Below are 24,912 nucleotides of genomic sequence, written 5' to 3'. Positions count from 1 at the left end.
TCCTCTCATCTTTCATTGGGCTCAGTTTTTTCTTTAATTTATTGTTTAACCTCAGTCTTCCTCCCCACCATGGCTTTTGTTTTTTATCACAAGTTCATGTGGCTCAAATCCAGATTGCAACATGCAGAGAAGGAGCGTCAGTCCCTGGAGGAAGACAATCGGCTCTTCAAGCAGGAGTTTGGGGATAAGATCAACAGCCTTCAGATGGAGGTGGAACAGCTCACCAAGCAGCGGTGAACAGAACTGATTTATTTGTGTGTGATTTTATTGAGCAGCCTTTTTCCAGCTCTGCTGGAACATTTTGCATGTTCTGCGTATTTTGCAGGATTCCTCACAGGTTGTCATAGCAAGCCTCTCCAAAACAAGGGTGACATTTCCAAACTGTTAAGTTCTTGTTTGTGTAAGTCCATATACATCTTTCAGTAGAATCGTAGAGCTGTAGAGTTGGAAGGGAAAACTAGGATCATCTCGTCCCACCCTTGCAATGCAGGAATCTTTTGCCCAACGTGGGGCTCAAACCCACAACCCTGAGATTAAGAGTCTCATGCTCTGCCAACTGAGCTATCTCAAAGCTTAAGGCTGAAGAAGAGCTTCTTCCCATTTGTGTAGCCAGCCAATGTAAGTCAGTACAGACGGACCTCGGAAGTTGAATGGAATCCATTCTGGAAGCCCTTTCGACTTCCGAAAGGTTCGGAAACCAAGGTGCAGCTTCCGATTGGTTCCCGGTTGCCCAGGCATGCCAGAAACAATAGCAGAAGCCATACCGGTTGTTGAGCTTCCAAAAAAAAAAAAGAAAAGAAAACTGGAACACTTCCGGTTTTTGATCGTTTGGGAGCCGGAACGTTCGACTCCCAAGGCATTTGGGAGCCGAGGTATGACAGTAAGTCATATGGCTTTTAAGAGTTGTCTCCTCCATCTTCAGCAGCGGCCTGTGTGCCTAGAGATTTGCCTGGATTGTCACCCATGTGTGCAAATCGGTGGGCCACTTTAGAAGAACCACAAGTGAATGTATTAAACGATGCCCACCCAAACGGGCATACTCATTCACCACTCCTTATGTTCTTGGCCTTTGTGATACTCGTGCACAGCTAATATTGATCCTCTACCTGTTCATGCAGGAGACATGAGAAATCATAAGCTGTGCATAGAACCTGCAAGTCTCCATGCAGGGGAAGTGCTGTTGATGCACACTGTTCTTGTGTGCAGTGGTGAATCATGGCTCATGTGCCTCCGGGTTTACCCATGTCTTTCTGTGTTCACACTGAGTACATAATGATGTATTCTGTCATGGATGCGTTAGTTGAGATTCCTGCATTGCAGGGCGTTGGACCAGATGACCCCCGGATCCTTTCCAACTCTACAATTCTATGATTCTATGTGCTCTAGCAATTTAAAAATGAAATGAAATTGGTCAATGCAGGAACATAGGAAGTTGTCTTATACTGAGTCCGACCATTGGGCCACCTGAATTAGCGTTGTCTCCAGTGGCTGTCTAGGGCTTCCAGCCCCACCTAGAGATTCTGGGGCTTGAATCTGGGACCTTTTGCATGCAAACCTGATGCCACACTGCTTAGCTGGGTACCAGCAAGGCTAGCAGAGTCAGAGGAAGGCAAGATTACAAAGTTTGGCATTGGGATGGGCCAAGGGTGCGACTCGGATGCGATGCCGTTTTCTTCAGAGGGGTCGTTTTTGAAATTCTCAATCTGGAGCATAAAAAATAGGAATCCTTTCCTTCTTTCAGTGGCCTTTTTTATTGGGTCAGTAAACTACAGCTTGTCCTTAACACACTTTCTCTCCACGCTGCTACTTCAGGGGCCAGCTGGAACTGGAACTGAAACGGGAGCGAGAGCGATGGTCACATTTCCACCCTGGAATTCAAGAGAACAGAAGCTTGCACAGCCAAAACAAAGGATTCCAGAAGGCCGGATTTAAAACAGTAATGTTCTTCTTCTGCTTCTTGGTGCTTAACTGTAGCTTTACTTCAGTTACTCTTTTTAACCTGTTAGGATTCTTCTTATTTTACTGTTGCTGTTGTTGAGGTTTGTGTTTCCTGTTGGTCACAGTGAAGCATAAGTATACTGTAACAGCTTGAGGTGATTCAAAGCTGGTGAATTTCCTGCAAGGACATTGCTAGGTTATTTAAAAGGGCACAGACCCAGAGCACAAACATGCATTAGCTAATTTGTAGGTCTAAATGTAAATTTAGGACTTTGAGTATACTTATTTGTTTATTTATAAGCTCTTTATATACCGCCCTTAAACATTAAAAAATCAGGGTGGTGTACAGCAATATAGAAACACTAAAGGAATATTAAAAGCAGTAGAGAAAAAGAATTACCATTACTGGCTGCTCAAGAATAGTTTAAACAACTATATCGAGAGATGTCTTTAAGTCAAAAGTGAGGGTGCCGGAAAAGTGTCCCACAGCACGGGACCTGCAACGTTTAATGCCTGACTTCCAGTTGATTAAGATGGTGAGTGGCTAGGGTCTCACTAGCACCGTGGCAAGTAGTGTGGGTTTTTTTAAGTTAAAAAAACAGACGGGGGGAAGGGGCAGGTGACCTGGAGGTTGGTCCCTGAACTGCTGCTGATAAAATCCCCCTGTGCACGTGCAAATTGCATGTAGAAAAAAGTAAAAAAGGTAAAAGCAGCCTGCAAATCGTCCATCGATCCTCATGTGTGACGATAGGTGCCTGTTTTGTTGCATGCATTAAGAGTAGCTGCTGCTTTTCTGCATTTGTGCTTACAGCAAAAAAAAGAAAAAAAAAAGAAAGGAGAGAGGTATATGCGGGTGTACAATTGTTGTGTGCATGCCCTTGCCTCCTGGCCTGCTTTTAAGACTCTGCACTGCTTACAGAAATTTTAATATAAGCTGTTCTGTGAATTTCCAAAAATTTTAAATAAATCAAGATCAGTTCAATTCGTGAGAACTAGAGGACAGAGCCTGCTCATTAATGGCCTGTATTCTGTGAAACTCCCTCCTTTTAATTGATGTAATTTTATTTGATATGCTGTGAAGGGAGGGTGGGGTGTACTGCCTGTATCATATTTAAAAACACCACTGTAAAAAGATAGATTTAAATAGAAGGACATTTTATTGTAATCTTAAGTTTATCATTGTTCATCTTATTGGGAGGACTTTTTCCAGAAAGGCATAGATTTTCAGTAATAGCCTGGCAGCTGAATGGACACTAATCTGCCAAGATGGTTGGGGACCCCCTGAAACTGATTTGGGGGAGTCACAGCAAAGAAGAAAGGGATGTTGCCCATTTTAAATAAGTGTGCAAGTGAATCCTTCAAATAAACTGGTCTGAAATCATTCAGGGCTTTAAAGGTTAGTACCAGGTGGCGCTGTGGGTTAAAGCCTCAGCGCCTAGGGCTTGCCGATCGAAAGGTCGGCGGTTCGAATCCCTGCGGCGGGGTGCGCTCCCGCTGCTCGGTCCCAGCGCCTGCCAACCTAGCAGTTCGAAAGCACCTGCGGGTGCAAGTAGATAAATAGGGACCGCTTACCAGCGGGAAGGTAAACGGCGTTTCCGTGTGCGGCTCTGGCTCGCCAGAGCAGCGATGTCACGCTGGCCACGTGACCCGGAAGTGTCTCCGGACAGCGCTGGCCCCTGGCCTCTTAAGTGAGATGGGCGCACAACCCCAGAGTCTGTCAAGACTGGCCCGTACGGGCAGGGGTACCTTTACCTTTACCTTTACCAGCACATTAAATCAAGCCAGGAAATGAAGGATAACCACATATATCCCCAGAGTAACACACGCACATGGCAATTTCTGTTACCACAATTCTCGTTATTTTCTCTTAAGTGATCTCTAGTTCTTCTAGTAGTAGTAGGTAGTTTCATGGTGGCCAAAAGTTTGTGGATTCAGTATCTGTTTGTTCTGACAGGATGCAGGAAGCAAACACATGGAAGGAGAGTCTCCGTGGAGAACACCAATAAAAGAGGGGCAGACAGTTCTTCCAAGCAAGTATGGACCATATATTCAATTCATATTCTCTTTGATCATACAGGTATTGGTGGTTACGATTCAGTGGCCAGTTTTTCAGCTAGTAAGATGACTTCTTGTAGACTCACACACATGAAATTTTATCTGATGTTTGTGCGGGACATCCTAATAAACAATGGCTGAATTTAGACAATTGTCATCCAGACATTTTTCAATTATACTATATTTGCACACCATTTTTAGCATGTGTTCCAGCTATGATAAGTACTCTAGGGAGGATAGTTAACATCCCATGATAAGTTATGCTGAAGGTGGCATATCTGGAGAGTGAGCTTTGCTGTGAGCTTACAGTTGCTTTCTTGCAGGGCATTGGATGCCCAGATTCAGGATGCCACATTCCCTCCAAATTGCTTGGCCATTGCAGTGGTTTTTAGTGGCCAAACAGAAGCTTAGGGAAATTGTTGGGTCTGTTCAGGTAGCATAGATATCATAGGTAAAGGTAAAGGGACCCCTGACCATTAGGTCCAGTCGTGACCGACTCTGGGGTTGCGCGCTCATCTCTATAGGCCGAGGGAGCCGCCGTTTGTCCGCAGACAGCTTGACTAAGCCGCTTCTGACAAACCAGAGCAGCACATGGAAACACTGTTTACCTTCCCGCCAGAGCGGTCCTATTTATCTACTTGCACTTTGACGTGCTTTCGAACTGCTAGGTTGGCAGGAGCAGGGACCGAGCAATGGGAGCTCACCCCGTCACAGGGATTCGAACTGCCGACCTTCTGATCGGCAAGTCCTAGGCTCTGTGGTTTAACCCACAGCACCACCCGCGTCCCAGAGGCATATAATACAAAACTCCACATTGTGGTGGCTCTTCTAGGGAAGTGTTATTTGAACTATTGGCTTCTGCTGAAGTGTGAAACAAGCAACTTTCATGTAGATGTGCTCATCAATGTGGTTTATGTGTCTTAGTTTTGACAATTGTAGAAAGCACATCTTAGTTTCTGGGTCCAAGATGTGGACAAGCAGAGCTCTCTTGTAAATCTAATCAGATGCTTACAAAGTAGCTTGAGGGCCTTGTGTTTGGATTTTGAGAGTTCATTGCATGGTAGGCTGGTAAAAACCTGGGAGTTCATAACTTTAATTTTATGGATTGTATTCTACCTTTGACAAGCTTGGTATGAGGCACGGACAACCAACCCTACTTTATGTTTAGAGCATCTATTATTATGAATGTGTGTGACCACATTACCATTATGACAAATCAGAACAAACCTAATGGCCAGCTTGCATTAGTTAAGATGTGGATGAAATAACATTCAAAGTTAATGTCTTATTTATCTTCCAGGGCACCTCCTATCTTGCAAGAGGAGCATGTAAGTCATCTATGTTGCTTATTTTAGAACAGTCAATAGCCAAGAGCCTTTAATATGCAGGAAAATATTTAAAATGATGAATTGCTAAAGAGGCTGAGCAGCTTGAGTGGTGTGCAGATGGTTTTGGGATGCTGACATGTAATTTTGTCTTTGACTTACTTGTCAAAAATCAAGAAGTTGGTTTTAGAATGTTGGCTTATAGATTTGAAGTTTTTCTTTTGTTTTTGTAAATTTCCAAATATTTGTGTATAAATATTTTGAGCATTAAGTGAAATGTTAAAATGTTGTATTCTGTACCCCTGCCTGCTGTAAGCATGTACCCTCCAATGAGAACAGAAGCGTTGTTAGAAATTTATTTTGATAAACCATAAAATTAATGAGGAAACTCCAGTCCACACAAAATTCCTGTTGTTGCAAATTTTGGCCTTGGTGTCCAAGCTCATATTTGTATTATTTGTAGCCCACCCATCTGATTGGGTTGCCCCGGCCACCCAGAGTAGTACTGAATTTAGTTTTGTAGTAAGTAGTCTGGGAATTGCCAGCTTAAAGGGACTGAATCTGAATTCTGTGTATTTTAATATGGGGGAATAATACTGACTTACGGTACTTTATGGGATTGTTGATAAGGATTATACAACTAGCCAATGCATATGAAGTGCTCTGACCACTTCAGAGTACTATACAAATATTACTATAAAATGGTAAATTCAAATGAGTTCTGCTTCAATGTTCAAAGCGCACAAACTCAGAAGGGGAAGTAGTGAGTTTGGCGCCTACTCAGCTCATCTGGGATTTAAGTCTGAGTGGGAGGGCTTCAGCAAATTGTAAGCAAAACATTCACATGAGACATCAAAAGGCTAGCAAAAAAAAAAAAAGCCTAACTGTATGTTTAAATAACATGTTTTTCAATTATTTAGGAGCAGCCCCTTGGACCTGGCAAATTAGAGTTGTGCCAGCTGTGTCAAGAAGAAAGTACACAGAGCAAAAGAAAGGTAAAATTAAACAGAGTGGCTCACCTGCTTTAACTTGGAGAAACCATCTTCTGCCCCGGTAGTGTACTCAGCCTTTTGTAGGAATAACAGATGCAAACTTTTTGACCACTCTCATAACCTGCTTTATGGGGGTTGTGTGTGCAGCAATGAGAGGAAGTTGTTGAATGGTCTATTTAAATTTGAAGGTTCATTATTGTTCCACAAGATGTGTATGTCTTTAAGGCAGTGTTTCCCAACCTTGGGCCTCCAGCTGTTTTTGAACTACAACTCCCATCATCCCTGACTAGCAAGACCAGTGGCAAGGGATGATGGGAATTGTAGTCCAAAAACAGCTGGAGGCCCAAGGTTGGGAAATACTGCTTTAAGGGAGCAAATAACATGACCTAGTTTTACAGCTGTGAAGCAGTATAGCCGGTGCTGTTAAGTTGTGTTAATTAAGCTGTGTCAGCAATTGGGTATAGTATATAAAGAGCAGCACCTAGCTCTCTCAGTACCCTGGTGGTTGGGTTGGTGGATGGGTAATGCTTATTGATATATTATAATGAATGTAAAAGGAGTTTTTGTTATTAAAACCTAGCTAAAGTTATTTTGCATTCCTTGTAATGTGTGGTCTCCCCAGCACGCTTTCTGCAGTGCAACTAGTCTGCAAATAGTGAACAGAAGTAACTGCCCAACCTGAGCCCGAAGGACAGGACAAGCTATTAACCTGAAACAAACACAAGGCAATGTGAGATTCTCTCCTCTTGCTCCCTTCAGGAGGAAATGTACTGCTGGTTTTAACTTCCATTTGTTTTTCTCCCCTCTTCAGAACACCTGCAAGAACTGTGGCGGAGTGTTCTGTGAAGGCTGTTCAGCAAACGAACTGCCCCTTCCTTCCAGCATTTACCCAGAGCGGGTCTGTAACCTGTGCCACAAGCATTTGATGCAGCAATATTCGGCAAGCCCTTCGTAGGACTCCAACGGTGATAGGCAGCGGTCCTGTCAAAGGCAGCTTATTTCTACCAGATGGAAGCTTCTGAACGCTGCAACATCTTGGAGAGTTATTCAAAAGAACACCTTTGTCTGCTTTTGCAGAATCAGAGTACGTGTTGGGGTGGGGGCTGTGAATTGACCAATCAGCCCTAACTTTTAAACCTTTAAAAGACCTGGGTGAACCACTCCCGAGTTCTACCCAGATTCTGACATGCACTGGTGTTACAGATGCTTTAGGGATGAACAAGCATTAAAAGCAGGTTCTGTAAATCTTGAGATGTTTAGTTTTTGAAGACACAGAAGATATTGGTGGAGGTGTATCTAGACACTGCTCCCTGGGGGAAAGCAGTACAACCTGAGCATGGGTGCCCATAAGGATAAATAGGACTCTTCCTACCATGGCACTCTTTTTACTTCTCCAGTGCTATGCAAACTAGGCATGTGTCTTGCCTAAGCCACTTCATCCTTTATTTTCAGCCTAGGGCAAGGACACTGAGCCACTCTCAGTCCGATTTCCTAAGAGCGAGCTATGTGAATGTACTCTGCCTTGCCAGCAGACCTGTGCGATCTGCAATTTGAGCCCTCAATCTGAATTACAAAACCCTCTAGAGGACTTGGTGGTGCATTCTACCCATGTTTTATAGCCTACAGAATTGCACATGTGTGTGCAAAAATGTAGCAGCTGAATAAGCTCCACAGGTCTTTGGCACTAAATTAGGTGATCTGTACAAACAAACTACAACTGATTGTCTGGCCAAAGATGAAAATACCACAAATAAGTTTATTTTTTTTGCCTGAACTTGTGTTTTCTTTAGGGTTGCGCTTTATACATGCTGCTGCTTAAAAGAATGCATTGTATGTAACCAAAATATTTGAAAGAGAATGTACTGTGTACAAAAATTATTTTGACTGCACAAAAACTCACATATGTCTGGTGGCCTCTCAACTTGGGAGTCTGTATTTTTGCAGAATACCCACAAGGACAGCAACCGATTGTAAATGACTTGACATTTTTTTTTTGCAAAGCTGCTTATTCAAGCTGTAGATGTGATTGACACAATAGGACTATGTGGGCAGTACTCCCTATTTATGTAAATGTAAATTTAAGAAGGCGTATAACGCAATACTGCTGCTTACCCATAAAACGATGGATTTCTGAAAACCTGTCAGTGTGATATAGAATATACCTTGATCTGAAAAGATTACTCAGCCGCAGACGTTAACTCTTACAGTGGTGGCTGCTTTCTTGAACTGTAGACCACAAAGTGTGTTGTGTGAAGAGACCTACTTGTACTGGAAATTAAATCAAAACTGCACAATGTATTTGAATATGTACAAAACTGCTGTATGTTTTGTTTGCTAGGTTTTGTTCTGTGCAGACAATCTTTACTATAAACATACTGAAGTTTTACATGGCTTATTTTATGATACGTTATATGGAGTAGAAGGGTATGTGGCTTTAAGTCATGACTGATCTGAAGTTCCAGCTATAACACTACAATTAGTTACTGAAATTTAATAGTTTAGGCTTCCCAAGCAGTGGCCTTCCAGGTAGCCCAAACCACCAGCCCAAAACAGCTGGAGCATCAAGGGTTGAACAAAGCTGCTGCAGTCCTGGCTTTAGACTTCATTCTCAGGGAAGACATGGTTAACCAGTAGCACAATTACATCCTTGCAACTGTAGAGAGGAAAATATAGCTGCAAGCAAGAGGAACTGTAGAGTATATCTGCTTAATAAGCAGTTCGCAATTTAATTTTTTGCAGATAAAGTCGCTCAGATTTGGAAGGAGGTAGATACCACCATGGGAGCAGGGCCAGGGTGGGAGAGTGCTGGAGCTCTGTCTGGTTGAGTTGCATGGAATCAATTTCAATCCGTTACCCCCGAGGATGTGGACAGGCTGCTAGGACGTGTGAAACCAATCACCTGTCTCCTGGATCCTTGCCCATCCTGGCTAATAAAAGCAAGCTGGGAAGGGCTGGGCGATGGGCTCTGCGGGGTGGTGAATGCTTCCCTCTGTGAGTGTTTCTAGACCCGCTGAAAGAGGTGGTCATTAAACCGCTTCTTAAAAAGAAAATCTTTAGACCCGGCCAGTATGGCCAACTATCGCCCAGTCTCAAATCTTTCATTCTTGGGCAAGGTGATTGAGCGGGTGGTTGCTGAACAACTCCAGGCATGCCTGGAGGATGTGGACCATTTGGATCCCTTCCCATCAGGATTCAGGCCTCATCATGGGACTGAAACTGCCTTGGTTGCACTGGCTAATGATCTCTGGCGGGCTACAGACAAAGGTGAGAGCTGTTTCCTAGTTCTGCTGGATCTCTCAGCGGCTTTTGATACAATCGATCATAACATCCTTCTGGACCGTCTAGAGGAACTGGGGCACTGTTATACAGTGGTTCCGCTCCTTCCTCCTGGGCTGTGTCCAGAAAGTGGTGTGTGGGGGGGGGGATGAGTGTTCAGACCCCATGGTCCTCACTTGTGGGGTGCCTCAGGGTTCTGTCCTCTCCCCCATGCTTTTTAACATCTACATGAAGCTGCTGGGAGAGATCATCAGGAGGTTTGGGCTGGGTGTCCATCAACATGCGGATGATACCCTTCTCTACCTCTCTTTTAAATCGGAACCAGTGAAGGCAGTGAAGGTCCTGTGTGAGTGCCTGGAGGCGGTTGGAGGATGGATGGCGGCTAATGGATTGAGGTTGAATCCTGACAAGACAGAAGCACTGTTCTTGGGGGACGGGGTGGGCGGGTGTGGGGGACTCCCTGGTCCTGAATGGGGTAACTGCCCCTGAAGGACCAGGTGCGCAGCCTGGGAGTAATTTTGGACTCACAGCTGTCCATGGAGGTGCAGATCAATTCTGTGTCCAGGGCAGCTGTTTACCAGCTCCATCTGGTACGCAGGCTGAGACCCTACCTGCCCGCGGACTGACTCGCTAGAGTGATGCATGCTCTATTATCTCTTGCTTGGACTACTGCAATGTGCTGTACGTGGGGCTACCTTTGAAGGTGACCCGGAAATTGCAATTAATCCAGAATGCGGCAGCTAGACTGGTAGTGGCCGCCGAGACCACATAATACCAGTCCTGAAAGACCTACATTGGCTCCCAGTACATTTCCAAGCACAATTCAAAGTGTTGGTGCTAACCTTTAAAGCCCTTAACAGCCTCAGCCCAGTATACCTGAAGGAGTGTCTCCACCCCAATCGTTTTGCCCGGACACTGAGGTCCAGCGCCGAGGGCTTTCTGGCGGTTCCCTCCCTGTGAGAAGCCAAGTTACAGGGAACCAGGCAGAGGGCCTTCTCGGTAGTGGCGCCCGCCCTGTGGAACGCCCTCCCACCAGATGTCAAGGAAATAAACAACTACCTGACATTTAGAAGACATCTGAAGGCAGCCCTGATTAGGGAAGTTTTTAATGTGTGACATTTTAATGTATTTTTAGTATTTGTTGGAAGCCACCAGAGTGGCTGGGGAAACCCAGCAAGATGGGTGGGGTACAAATAATATATTATTATTAATTATTATTATTATTTACTTAGTGTAAACCCATTGAAATCAATGAAAATGGCTGTTCGGTCCATTAATTCTCATAAGACTTAAACTAAAGCATGTAACACAGTCAACATGTTGATGTACACAACAACTGCCTGTTCCGCTTTATTTTAACAAGGGAGCTTTTAACTACGCATTTTAGTGCTGCTTTTGTATTTCAACCGATACCAAGAGTATTAGAAACACAGGGAATTCACAAACCACCTTTGATGGAAGGCTCTTGTGCTTAACAGCTCAATGACACAGTACCTTATATTGTGGCAAACTTGCCTTGTAGACGAAACTATTTTTATGGAACTTTTTGTATCTTCTAGTTTTCTATAAACCCTAGCTGCACTACTGATCATACACAAAACTGACCAACACATTTACTTTTGAAAGTAGCTTCTATGTACAATCAGAAGAAAGGTGTGGTTCCTAGAGGTCTTAGGGTTAATGGACTGGTATTGCCTTTGAAAGCTGTGTTGAAATGTCTCAAAACCAGATAAAGAACCCTGAAGCACAGTGTCTGCATTAAGAAAAAAAGCTTTCATTTATTAAGAGTAATACATCGACTTGATCAGACAGGCAAAACTAATAAGCAATGTTTAACACCTACTTGTCACTATACTTAGTGGTAGCAGCAGCAGTTGGGCTCAGCTTCACCTATCAAACTTGCTGGTCTCTACTATGAAAAGAACAGATTTATACAGAGGGGCCTAAAGCACCTGGCAATCTTTAATCACCCATCTGAAAATCCTTTCATTGCCTAGCTAGTTTAGTTGAAAAGCTGAGGTATGGGCACTAGCATTTTTAAACTTTCTGCATATGTTAGCAACCATACACTTCATATTCATCTAGGATTTGGCTGCACAAGTATAATGCTGGCAACGGTCTTATCAGTCCTCGCATGTCCTGGCAGAACCAAGCAAGGTAATGGTAAATTCAAACCATTCACATGGTAAAAATCAGTTTTCATGTAAGGAATTAGTTGGATCCAAGGGCTGTTGCATCAACCTAACCATCTTACTAGGATGAAGACTGAAAGCATTAAGTCTTTACCACACACATGACAATCTGCTAACTTCTGAGTTAAATGTTAATACAGCTGAAGCTACTTATGGAGAAATAGCAGTTTCTTTATAGCCAGTATTCAGCACCCTATCTAACATCTGACCCAAAAGCCCCATGTGTGCTCTGCTGCGCATATGCTGCAATTCAGCTTCCCTATCCTAGTCAATATTAAGGGACTTTCTTTGGGCAATTATCTCTCCTATGGGGCATTTCAGTCCTACGGTGACCTACAGAATTCCTGCCATGAATTCCTGCATCAGAGCAGTTCTGGCATTAAGTTCTATGCAACAGACTGGTGCAGATGTAACACTGTTCTACCTACCACCGATAAGCAATTGGCAGCAGGCTACAGAATCTCACACGTCTCCCCCTAACTTTGTTTAACGGTTGAGTTGGGATTGAAATCAGAGCCCACGTCTATCTTGCTTAACCACTGTGAAACAATCAGCAACGCATCTGAACCATCCGTGCTTTAGAAACTGACATTTACGTAACCCTGTGTGAATCACAGCTTGGCCCCCAGTCTACCAGGACATGTAACAAGAAGCTTAAGGACAGTTCAACTTTAATTTTGGTTTTAAACAGATCCTACACAAACCATTTGTAGGGTTGCAGCTGCAGCTGCTAGATTTACTTTGAAAGGCAATTCAGGAGAAAAAGTGTCCTTTAGAATTTATCCTTGCTGGTTACGGGGACGCCTATATTCCAGCTCTAGGAAAATGTGCAAATGAAATGCATCTTGAATTATCCTGTTGGGAAAGAGGGTGTTGAATTAACAAATATGAATGCAAGTCATCCTGGCCCAATACCCTCCTCTTTCTTTAGCTCTCAAATGTAACACAACAGTAACATGCTGGGTGTCATTAGCATTTGGAGAATCTCAACAGTCCTTATGCAGGCTTAAAAGACTATGAGAGCTATAATTAGCAGCAATCTTAGCCCAGGGAGGTTTCCAGTTGTCAAAGAGCAAAGCGCTCTCCTTTCCAGGATCAGCAAAATTATACAAAAAAAATATGTATGCAGAATTTAGTTTTTAACTTTCTTTTAGCACAGCAGACTTAAATCCTGAATACGAGATCTCTTATTAGTGCTGCTCTAAATTTGGTTAACTGCTTTTTTTATTATAGCCAACTCTACCACAAGGTATTTAAATAGAGACAATGTTCCAAAAAGTCACAATTTACGTAAGAACAGAGAAGAGATTACAAAGGAAAAACAGAAAAAGAATTACTGCTTCCACTAGAAAATACCCTTTCAATTTTCATCCTGAATGCATGAGTATAAGCGGGGGAAAGCTTCCTATACATCCAGTAACCTGATCAGAGAACAGCATGCACAACTTGTTCCTGTATAGACTTCTCAAGGCCATTTCACGTGGTTACCTCATGAAAATTCCATAATAGCCACCAGTTCCCCACTACCTTACTTCTCAAATATTGCACCATTATTTGCTGTTTGCATTTGAAAGCCTTGAATTAAATGGAATAACACCCCATAGAAGGAGAATTTGTACCTTAAACCAAAAGGTTCAAGCCTGAAATTGCCTACTGTAATGGAGAAAAAGATTTGGCAGTGGTTACACATCACCATGGCTGCATCCTGCCTCCGGGATCAGAGACTGCAAGCCTCTGAATGTCTGTTACTGGGGAGCTGGATACCCTCATGACCTCCAGAAGCATCTGATTGGCCACTCTGAGAAGTTTTAATTCACTGCAGCTATAGATTGGATTATCTCTACAGATGCTTACTTGACAAACAGTCTGGTTTCCTAGATAAATTCAAGTTTGCCTTAACACTCACCTATACTTTGGGAATTATGCCATTGTCACTGGCAACCATTTTTTCTGCTTGGCGATGAATTCAGGAATAATTCAATGTATCTATGCTCTGTAGGAGAGAAGAACAGCTTTAACTTTCCATTCATGCTTTGAAATGTTTGTGCAGAAAAAGTTTATTCAGCAATGCATATCACTTATCAAGCACTACATGCCACCATTTACCTGATACCTATACAGTGGTGCCTCGCAAGACGAATGCCTCGCTAGACGAAAAACTCGCTAGACAAAAGGGTTTTCCGTTTTTCGAGGTGCTTCGCAAGACGAATTTCCCTATGGGCTTGCTTCACAAGATGAAAACGTCTTGCGGGTTTGCTTCCTTTTTCGTAAAACCGCTAATACCCGGGGAATCCGCGCTCTGCAAAACGAAAAAATCGCAAGACGAAGCAACTCGCGGAACGAATTAATTTCGTCTTGCGAGGCACCACTGTATTACTGACCTCAGTTTTTCCAGAAAGCCAGTTTACAGCAGACACAGCTGCTTAAAGTGGTCACTCCACAGCTGTGTAGTGACTTCTGGAACTGCAAATGAACAAGACCTGCCTGCTTTTGGAAACCGCTAGACTGATGTGCAATGTCATCACGTAAGGATTCCTCACTTGTCATCAGTAGCCTTGCAACTAAATATGAACCATGATTTTACTAGGCTCAAAAGGCACACACAATGCATCTAATACTTCAAAATGCAGTATTATGTTAGGTTTTAAAAACAAAACAGGTTCAGGCATTATGCTGCAGAAATGGTTTTCTCTACATCCACTCACCCCGGCAAAGCAGCTTGCAACTGGGATGATCAAAAGCGCAAACAAAACGTTTTTTCCCATTTGCCCCACTGCACAACCTAACTATTTGCACAACTGGATCATCTGAATGCTTCTGGAATCTTTTCTTATACTGACTCAAGCTAGGTGTGGGAAGGGCAAAATAAAGAACCTGTCATCTTTCTGTTCCCGGTAGTTTACATCAGCGGAGGACATCTTCGCAAGGAATTTTTAAAGTAAGGAAAAAATATGTACCTTCTCAAAGGGCTCTTGCTATATACTCCTCCTGCTTCTGGTTTGACACTGCTGTGCCTCAGCAGTCCCCTCCTAATCCTGTGTCCCCAGGGAAAATGCAGAAGTTCCACTTACGCACGTTTGACCTGTTCTTGGCCATGGCTGCAATCGCATCTTCGTGTGTCTCAAAGTGAACATCCGCTTCTCCTGTTGCTTTCCCGCTTGAATTATATTCCATAGTGATCCTCACCGGTTTCAGGGGAGCAAAGAACTTTAAAGAAAGGCATGTGGGGTGAAAGTCAAGCTTTAATTATCAAAATCTGAAAACCAAGACTGAGCAGAAGCAGTGGAATTACTGTTCTATATTTGTGACTAGCAGTAATGTGTTAAAAGGACTTAGCTGCTGTCCAGATATAAGCCAAATTGCTTGTTGCACAAAGCTGGACCTGTTCCACAACTGAAGCTTACACACTTTGCATTGCTACTTTGGACATGTCCTGCTGAATTTTTTACTTGTTTTCTTTAAAAGTGCAGGCCATACCATACCATACCCAAAACTGCTTTTGAAAAGGTCCTCAGTTCAGAAGCTGTTCATTGTGTGAGATTGATGTTAAAGAACGATCACCTCCACTCTCTTTTCATGCACAACTAAGTGGTTCTGAGCATTTTCCTAAAGGCCAGGAATCAGTCACAATCAAGATGGGGAGCCTAATTAGTACCGGAGGAGTAACAGGCCAATAAGCCCAATCCTCAGGGCTGTTGAATGTGAATATTAAGGTGTTACCATTCACTGTCTCAATCCTCTCCAAGACTTAAAAGTTGAAATAATACTCTAATGTGCTCTTGATTTTCCTGGTGGCACAAGCTTATTGGGAACAGGTCACAAGTAGTGGCATTCAGGAGAGAAGTGCAGGGATGAATGAGTTTTAAAAAATTGTTTGCAGAACTGCTTCAGGCTAATCAGGACTTGTAAGTTTCAGTGACTGACAAAAGCTAAAATTCCCATTTTGAAGGATATATACAGCAGTTCCTAATAAAATTGTTCAGGATATTTTAAATGATCTTACCCCTACGTACATTTATAATATCTTGTGCAGTTGCTTGAAATGGCAGACCCCTCAAATGAACAAAGTGAAGTGAGGAGAAACTCCCAGACTCCGACACATCCCGAGGGTTTTCAAATGCTTGCTTAAAAACTTCTGTAAAGTGAAGAAGGCCAGAATGAACATGTGCAAATTACATGTGTGTCCTGCTGCCTCTCTCCAACATGTGGAGGACATAAAGAGGCAAGTCACAGATGTCTCAAATGATAAGTATTGTATGGACTTACCATTTTCTTTATCACTTTCATATGTAGCAGTCGGTCTTAAGGCCTCATTCAACTCACTTTCGTCAAAAACAGATTCAGAATCTTGTTTCAGAGTGGGATAGCCCATCATCTTGCCCCGGAAAAAGCCATTGTGTGTTCGAATTTCACTCTTTTGGCTTGGGAATATTTCTATGTATCTATAATGGGTGTTTTTTTTAAGTGAGAAGAGTTAGATCAGGATTGATATTTACCAAATGCACAAAGGCTCAGTTCAGACAACAAGCTCCTGAACTACTACTTTTGCAAAAACCAGAAACAGACACAGAGAGGAATATATTCAAATCTACATAAGAACTAAACCAGAATATAAACCCAGGCCTGTCACATCCAAACCACAATTAACCTATGTATTGAAATTATGGCTTACAGGGGAAGTTCAAGCCTTCGTTTGCCAGCTCAGATGTAAGAGCAAATAGTTAAATGCAAATGCAGAGAAAACTGGAGCGTATGAGGGGATGAGGGAGTATACAAGCTGAAGGTTAATTCATGTAATGCACGGGTGACAAACACAAGGCCCGCGGGCCGAATCCGGCCCGCCAGCCTTGTCATGTGGCCCGTGTAGCCGCCGCCGGCCGCCAGCCTTCACCTTTTATTCTTGCTTTTTTTTTTTTTGACACAAGAAAGCCGCCTCTTCAGCGCATGCGCAGCAGCCTACAAGCCAGAGAATGTCTGCCCTCTAGCGGCGCCGGCCGTTCTACACAGGAAACCTCCACTTTACGTGCATTCAGGAAACCTCCACTTGTTTTTATATTGAGTGCAACCGGCCCTTTGAGGGTGACCAAACTGCTGATGCGCCCCCGATGAATTTGAGTTTGACACCCCTGATGTAATGCAAAACCATTATTTATTACATGTGAACTAATTCAGAGTATTTTCTCTCTCTCATTTATTTTCTTGACAAGCTTATAAATATAAATATTACTCTCATTTAAAATGACAACTGGAGCTGTTGAAATCTACCATGTGAAATCCATGACTGACACCAGAATTAAAATCCAGGTTTCTCTAGTCCAATATCCACTGCTAGCTACTTAAACACAGAATACTGGAATGTATATATGTAGGTGCGTACAATCACCCTCTCTCAAGTCCCATCCCTTCTCACAACAACCAATCCAGCATAATGTTTTGATTGGAGGAGACAGCATACATCCAACTTCCACCTGCTTTTTTTTGGAAAAAAGTTTCTGTTTTAAAAAAATATATCCACCACTCCTCTCATGGATCCAATGGCAACATACCGGCTCCCAATTTCCTCCTTATGCTTCAACAAGGCTTGATTAGCCATCTCAGGGGTAGCAAACACCACAAATGCTTCTCCTGTTTTCCTTCTTCCCCTCTGGTCCATGACAAATGTTATGTTGACTATAGTCAAACCTGCAAGAGAAGGCATTTCAGTAGCAGCAGGGCATATTTTGCTCTGTTCTTCCTAAGAGGAGCAAAATGTGAACCCACGCTCCATGATAAAATTGCACATCAAAGGCTGCCTTAAATATAGCGGCACTAACACTTTAGCACTTGGTTCTTGTACAATTTACAAACTGATGCAAAAATGTTATGGATCAGTCTCAAGAGCCTGAAGCTAAACATACAATACATGAAACAAAAGACTCTCCTGTTTCTACCTGCATCCCTTTTGACCTGCTTCCATTCCATTTAAATACACACACACACACACACACACACAAGATATGCAGGAGGCCCCCAGGGCACTTGTTCATACAGCAGAAAATTAGATAAAGCAGATTCACTATGATGGTATGTCCAGCTTTGGTTCACTGCCAGGTGTCAAATTAAAGCTAAATGTGAAACAATGCGTCCATTTAATTCTACCCTGTGTGACAAAATATCACCACCACTAAAAACAATTTTCTGAATTATTCTGTTACTTGACTCTTCTGGGAAAGAACAATTCCATTAATGCTATCAGATCATCCTTGTATCCTCTTTATCAGAATTCTTCCTGATCTGAAAAAGAATTTACTCATAATTCTTCCTGAACAAGGAGTTTCTAGTCATACCTAAACCTGCCTCTGCATCTCCCCCCCCCACACTTTGAGTTAACTTTTCCTGCTCACCCTAGAGACCCCATTTGACATCTCCATATCAGGTGTACAACAAACAAGATTCTTCTAAGGTGATTTTTTTTTTTTAAATCCCCATTTCATTAGACGACACAGGCTCACAATCACTTGATCACAGAATCGCTACTCCATGCGGAATCACCTGAGAAGAACTCAGAAATATCCATTTCATTGCAGCTGTAGGGAAGGCCTCTCAGTCTCACCACTCCATCGTTTGTCACAGATGTTGAACTGGAGTGCAAGCTCTTCATGATGGCATCAACATCCTCATTATGTATTTCGAAAACTGCAGTGGGGAAAAAACCAACAAGAGGTTTTTTTTGAATAGTGCGATGAATAGTTGGAATAGTGCGATGAGTTCTTGAATCATACTTAATCCCGAGCAAAAAAAGAAGCTAACCTTCCACATAACGCTGACCCAGATATCTTCTGTGCTTGTCCAAGGCGTTTTGCACATCCTGTTCTGACTCCAGTTCAACCAAAGCATCTCCTCTGCGTTTGCCATCTCGGTTTAAGAGGAAGTGGATGCCGTTCACACCATTTCGAATCTTGCTGCCTACAAGGTTATTAAGGAGGCAGATGAAGGAACTTCAGGTGCCTTCTTTTCTGATTCAGATGCAATGGGACATTTTGATGTTTCATACCAGAATGCCACTAAACTCCCCTACACCAAAGGGACAAGGCCTGAATGAGGTAGCCCTATTTGGATGACTGTCCAGTATCTCCAGGGCTGTATTAAAAGCTCCAAGGATTCAACAACTCCACTCAGCTACAGAACTGGGAATTCAGTATGTTGGCACATCTACTGCTACTTTTAAAGATCCTCTTCCATGGTGTGCCAAGTTACTTATAAACCCTCTGTGCTTATTAAAACATATAGCAATGCTTAATTGCTTTAGCCAATGAGTACGCCTAGGGAATTGTGAGCTTCTGAAAATAGCCATTTTACAGGCTCCACAACCAGGAGAAGCTCTACAGAAATGTAGGCGATCAATACGGTTCTGAACAGATTCAACAGAAGTACACAGTCCCAGACATATTGTGCAAGCATGGAAATCTAAACTTAATTAATTGGTTAGCCAGAACTCCTGCATAGTTCAATTCAGCATATGTGCCTCACATTAGTGTATGTAGCCTTATTTACTGGAAACATTTTTATCCTGCTCTACAGCTGGAAAGGCTCTCAGAGCTGCTTAGAGATCAATACAAACAAATATGTTCACCGCCCTCTCATGGGTGTGGGGGAAGCTGCCTCCTCCTAAATCAAGTAAATAAATAAAAATACTTAACTAAAAGTAGAAATTGTAGAAAGATTTTGACAGATTTTTCTGAGCACTTGAGGTCAAAGGAAAGTAATTTAAAACAACTGTTGTTGAGACATTTCATTCTGAATCTGCTAGACAGAGCCAGACAGAGGATGATGACAGGTGGGTGTCCTGCCCCCCCAACATAAATCCTGGCTGTGCCCATGTGCCCTCTAGCTGAAAGAGAGAAGCTGCTTTAAGTGCATTGCCTCTCCCTCCTGGCAGCCCCAGTTCTGACCAGCCTCCCTGCCCCCCAATAAAAAAACCCCAACATGCAACATTAAAGCATGCATTTAATGTGATTTGTAGTCCAGACCCTTAGCCACGTCACCATGTGGGTTGGTCGGGGGGGGGGGGGGGAATGAAATTACCTGAAAAAAAGTTGAGAACATCTTCCTCGGTGCAGGAGTAAGGCAGACCCTGGGCCCGAATAAGATACACATCATCTTCCTCGCCACGTGACTTAGTTGGAGATGGGTCATACTCTGAGAGAGGCGGATATTCATCATGAAATGGAGGGCTGTGCTCCTTCAAAGAGAGAGTTGTCGTTTCAACATTATATTTGTAACTAAACATATAATCAGGGCACAATTTATGAGTCAGGAATATAGGTATCTGCCTCATGCCGAGTCAAACTATTGGTCCATTTAGTTCCATATTATCTAGACCAGGGTGGGACCCATGGACCTATTTAGGCCTGTGAGGCCATTTCAACCAAGCCATGCCCACCTTCCCTACACCTGACGCCATACACTGGAGGAGCACTACTTGCAGGGCTTCGTCCGCACTTGAAATCAGCCGATTGTTTGCAAGGTTTGTTTTCAAATCACATGGGCAAAAATAGGTCACCTGACATCACTGCAATGTGATAAGTGGACTGAAGCATCCTGTGCCTGTCCCATGCAGGGACCAGATTGCTTAAAAAGCACATGTGATACTCTAACATGGCTCTGAGGCATGTCCTCAATGTCACAAGTGTGTCTCTTCAATGGGATGGGAAATTTTCTCAGCACCAAGGTGAAAACACATTACGATCTGGATGATTAAAAGAGTTTATGTTACATATCTGCTGAGAGCATATGGTATATAAATAGATTATTATTATTAATATAATTTGAAAGGAAAGCAGAATTGAAGGAACAAGGGTGGCATCTTGATTACTTCAAATGACTCTCAATCAAGAATGTGGATTACAATTGCTGCTTTAATCTTAAATATGCACAAAGAGTGGGGAAAAATAAACTCTCCTCAGTTACTAGGACCATGTGGTGAAGCAATGGGTACCTAGCTGAATTTGGATGTTTTCCTTCAAACATCTAAGGGCCAGGGTTTAGTCAACAATTAGGTGAGATTGAAGACTCAGCTATATAGCTGCAAATAAAATGTTTTAAGTGTGTCTGAAGTGCAATATGCAATGTGACACTAGATGGTGAGCCTTATGGAAAATCAATGTATTTCTAAAAACGCTTTTAAAAAAAAGCATTTTCAGAACGGTATTTATATGCGTGCAGATTCCACCTCACTCACATACTGGCAAATCTAGGCTGCTCAGATATAGCTGCTTGGGAGGTCTTGTGCAACAAACCCACTTCTCCAAAAGATTTGATTTTTGGTGATAAGCAAAAAACTGGAAAAATGCACTGGAAAGTGCTGGATAACATTTGCTTTGATGCAACTGCCATCTAACTTCCCCACAAACAAGTCAGAATGAATGCCCATTGAGTGATCATGTCTTCTAATCTCTCTGCAAACAAATCCAACAAACCTATTCAAAAAAATAGGTTGTCTGGAAGTACCTCCAGTGTCAACAAAACATATTTTCATCAATTCATGAATTGGGTATGTTAGAGATAAAGGCTCCTAACAAAACTGGTGGATGAGGAAACAAGAAGGCTGCACAGCTTTCTCCAGAGTTTGGAATATTAGTTAGAGATGGGGGTAGGGAACTGGGATCTATTACTTATTTAGTTATTAATTTATACGCCATTCTTCCTTCCAAAGGTGTTCAGGGTAGCACCCTCACATTAGGGGGTCACAGCTAGGCAGCCAGCAGTGATGTTTTTTGCATGGCCAGCACCATACTTCCAAGTGCCCAGCCACTGAAATCCTGAGGCTTCTCCTTCACATTCCATGCCAGGTCAGAAATAGGACTCCAGTACACAAGGTCCCTTTCCCATTCAGCAGATCCCCTCTCCCCACCTCACCCCAAATGTAAGAATGCTCAAGAAGCTTCTGTAATATCACAAAAGCTGTTGTCTTCTCGTTGCACTAGAAAGGGCAATGGGGCGTCCTGAAAACCCAGCAAACAGCACCCAGGTTTCCTTCCCATCTGGTCAGCTCCAGGAGAGAAAGAACACAGAATATCATGGTCAGAAGGACCACCCTCAAGCAGCTTGGTTGGGGAGAGAATCCCCAAACTTGCTCTGGCTACATAATCTGGCAGTTTAGGAAGACAAGTGGTTTCTTCCTAGTCCTTCAGAATACAGCTTCACCCTGGGAAATAGGGGGTAGGGAGCTTCTTTAGAGACTGTTGGGAAGAGCAGGCAATAGCTCAGGGGTCAGCAACCTTTTTCAGCCGAGGTCCGGTCCACCTCAGACCATGTGGTGGGCCGGATTATATTTTGAGGGGGAAAATGAACAAATTCCTATGCCCCACAAATAACCCAGAGATGCATTTTAAATAAAAGGACTCATTCCACTCATGTAAAAACACCAGACAAGCCCCACAAATAACCCAGAGATGCATTTTAAATAAAAGGACACATTCTACTCATGTAAAAAAACACTGATTCCCAGACCATCAGTGGGCCAGACTGAGAAGGCGATTGGACTGCATCCCCCCCCCCCAATCCTGTTACAAGGCCTCTACACCAACGTCAGTCTTTATTTGTGTTCCTGTGCTTTTAACTTCTTGTATGTTTCAAATTCTGGCTGTGTCCTTTTTTCCTTTTAGTGATGGTATCACTGTTTCATCCTTCAAGATGCAAGATCTTGCGCAAACAGCTTTTGAGGGTTTTTCGTCCTACAGCCAAGCGGCATATAAATCTCAGGAAATGACCCAGACCAATAACATCAGTTTGGGAGAGCAGTATTTTAGCTTTCTGTGCGTTGTGTATGAATATATGTACAGTGGTGCCTCGCAAGACGAAAAGAATCCGTTCCGCGAGTCTCTTCGTCTAGCGGTTTTTTCGTCTTGCGAAGCAAGCCCGTTGACGGCTTGGCGGATTAGCGCTATTAGCGGCTTAGTGGATAAGCGGCTTAGAAAAAGGGTGGGAAAGGGGAAAAACCCCGCAGGAACTCGCTAGACATTTTCGTCTTGCGAAGCAAGCCCATAGGGAAATTTGTTTTGCGAAGCGCCTCCAAAACGGAAAACCCTTTCGTCTAGCGGGTTTTCCGTCTTGTGAGGCATTCGTCTTGCGGGGCACCACTGTATATGTGTACACACACACACACACACACACACACGTGTGTTTGTGTGTGCACGTGTGTGTAAGTGAGCAAAAGGAAGAAGCCACGCCGTCCAGAGAGCCCGTCCCAATTCCCACTCAGCCATAAGGTACGTGAGGTGACCTTGGGCCAGAGTCTGTCTCCGTCACCCCCCCAGCCCACCTCATAAGGGTCGTCGCTAGCAGAAAAAAGGCACCACCCGCCCTGCACTCCTCGGGAGCAAATGCACGAGATCCCCTGTCGAAGGCGGGGGGGGTGGGGTGGGGAGAGAAAAACACCACAAAGCGGCACAGAAACGAAATAAGCAGCATTTCTCTCACGCGCGCACTTTGGGGAGGCTGTGTGTGTGGAGAACCATTTCCCAAAGGCGCCCCCCAAGTATTGGGGGTGGCGGTTCCCCGTTTCCCCTCCCCCTTACCTGGCTGTAGCATCTCCCCGCGAGGGCCGGAGGCAGCAGCGAGCTCCTCAGGGCGCCGAAGCCGGGCAGAGGCCCGGCGGAGCCGGCGAACCCGCGGCTCTGCGTGGCTGCCCCGAGCAAGAACAGGAGGCGGCGGCGGCCGGAGAGGCCGAGGGAACCGGAGGCGGCGGCGGCTGAGGAGGAGACTGAGGCGGCGTGGCGCAGCGGCAGGCAGGCCGCGCCGGTTTGGCGGCAACTGCTGCAGCTACAGCCGCAGCCCCGGAGCAGCGCGCCCAGCACCCAGCGCGTCCCGGCCATGGGAGGAGGCGGAAGCCCCGGCGTCGTCGTGGTGGTCTCCGCGGCTGCCGCTACGAAAGCCTGAGGCACATGCGCGGAGCAGGAGGAGGCGGCAAGCGGCCTCGAGCGAAGCCACGACGGGCAGGGAGGAGCTGCGTCAGGAGGCGGCATCCCAGGAGGCCCCTCGCTCGGCCCGCCCCTCACGCAGAGGCTGAGGCCTGGGCCTCGCGTGAGGGAACGTGGGAGGCGGGAGCTGAAGCGAGGCCTAGCGCTGTGAAGGGGACTCGGTTCTCCTCAGAGCGGGTTTATTTGAGGGTGGGCTCAGGAGAGAACTTCCCCCGCAGCTTTGGGTAAGGGGGTCGACCACTAGAAGGCCCTGTTGGGCCCCAACACCTGAGGGAGTCGTGCAATGGTAGAGTTGGAAGTAGGAGAGCCAACGCAGGCTGAGACCCTACCTGCCCGCGGACTGCCTCGCCAGAGTGGTGCATGCTCTGGTTATCTCCCGCTTGGACTACTGCAATGCGCTCTACGTGGGGCTACCTTTGAAGGTGACTCGGAAACTGCAACTAATCCAGAATGCGGCAGCTAGACTGGTGACTGGGGGCGGCCGCCGAGACCATATAACACCAGTCTTGAAAGACCTACACTGGCTCCCAGTACGTTTCCGAGCACAATTCAAAGTGTTGGTGCTGCCCTTTAAAGCCCTAAACGGCCTCGGTCCAGTATACCTGAAGGAGCGTCTCCATCTCCATCGTTCTGCACTGAGGACCAGCGCCGAAGGCCTTCTGGCGGTTCCCTCGCTGCAAGAAGCCAAGTTACAGGGAACCAGGCAGAAGGGCCTTCTCCGTGGTGGCACCTGTCCTGTGGAACACCCTCCCACCAGATGTCAAAGAGAAAAATAACTACCAAACTTTTAGAAGACATCTGAAGGCAGCCCTGTTTAGGGAAGCTTTTAATGTTTAATAGGTTGTTGTATTTTAGTGTTTTGTTGGAAGCCACCCAGAGTGGCTGGGGAAACCCAGCCAGATGGGCGGGGTATAAATAATAAATTATTATTATGATGATTATTAGGGGCCAAGGTCCCTTCGCGATCCCCCCTCAATAAAATATTTGAGGGGGCCGGGCCCCCACCCCAGAGTTGAAGGGCATTGCCATTCAAAGTATGTGTGTATCTTGTGATGGATTATGTGGTGCGGGGCTTACCTGCCTCCCCCAATATTTTACTTAAGTTGGCACCCCTGGTTGGAAAGGACCTCAAGGGTCACTTAGCCAAACCCCCCCCCCCAAGATAATGCAGGTT

The 24,912-nt window shown here is 44.4% G+C and overlaps 2 protein-coding genes across 5 annotated transcripts in view; one reads left to right on the top strand and one right to left on the bottom strand.

The window, feature by feature from the left end:
* RUFY3 (RUN and FYVE domain containing 3) overlaps window positions 1-8,696 on the top strand; it is a 50,693-nt gene extending 41,997 nt beyond the window's left edge. For all 4 annotated transcript variants that reach the window (XM_079990846.1, XM_079990847.1, XM_079990848.1 and 1 more), the window contains 6 exons: window positions 114-233; window positions 1,813-1,936; window positions 3,893-3,972; window positions 5,294-5,321; window positions 6,239-6,313; window positions 7,122-8,696. In XM_079990846.1, the coding sequence (XP_079846972.1) occupies window positions 114-233; window positions 1,813-1,936; window positions 3,893-3,972; window positions 5,294-5,321; window positions 6,239-6,313; window positions 7,122-7,265 (571 nt within the window). In that variant the 3' untranslated portion in view covers window positions 7,266-8,696. The remainder of the gene's footprint in view (window positions 1-113; window positions 234-1,812; window positions 1,937-3,892; window positions 3,973-5,293; window positions 5,322-6,238; window positions 6,314-7,121) is intronic.
* Window positions 8,697-12,432: 3,736 nt separating this feature from the next.
* GRSF1 (G-rich RNA sequence binding factor 1) lies at window positions 12,433-23,721 on the bottom strand. The gene is made up of 10 exons (XM_079990943.1): window positions 23,337-23,721; window positions 19,843-19,999; window positions 18,568-18,723; window positions 18,310-18,453; window positions 17,325-17,460; window positions 16,045-16,220; window positions 15,792-15,913; window positions 14,850-14,985; window positions 13,685-13,771; window positions 12,433-12,633 (listed from the first exon to the last, which is right to left on the bottom strand). Exons 1-9 carry the CDS (start codon window positions 23,631-23,633, stop codon window positions 13,710-13,712), a joined length of 1,386 nt encoding a protein of 461 aa, XP_079847069.1. The 5' UTR covers window positions 23,634-23,721; the 3' UTR covers window positions 12,433-12,633; window positions 13,685-13,709.
* Window positions 23,722-24,912: the final 1,191 nt, after the last annotated feature.

Source organism: Podarcis cretensis (assembly GCF_951804945.1).
Source record: "Podarcis cretensis genome assembly, chromosome: 9".
In the NCBI taxonomy this organism is placed as follows: domain Eukaryota; kingdom Metazoa; phylum Chordata; class Lepidosauria; order Squamata; family Lacertidae; genus Podarcis; species Podarcis cretensis.
The sequence above is the reverse complement of the archived record's forward strand: the minus strand, read 5'-3'. Positions and strand labels throughout refer to the sequence as shown.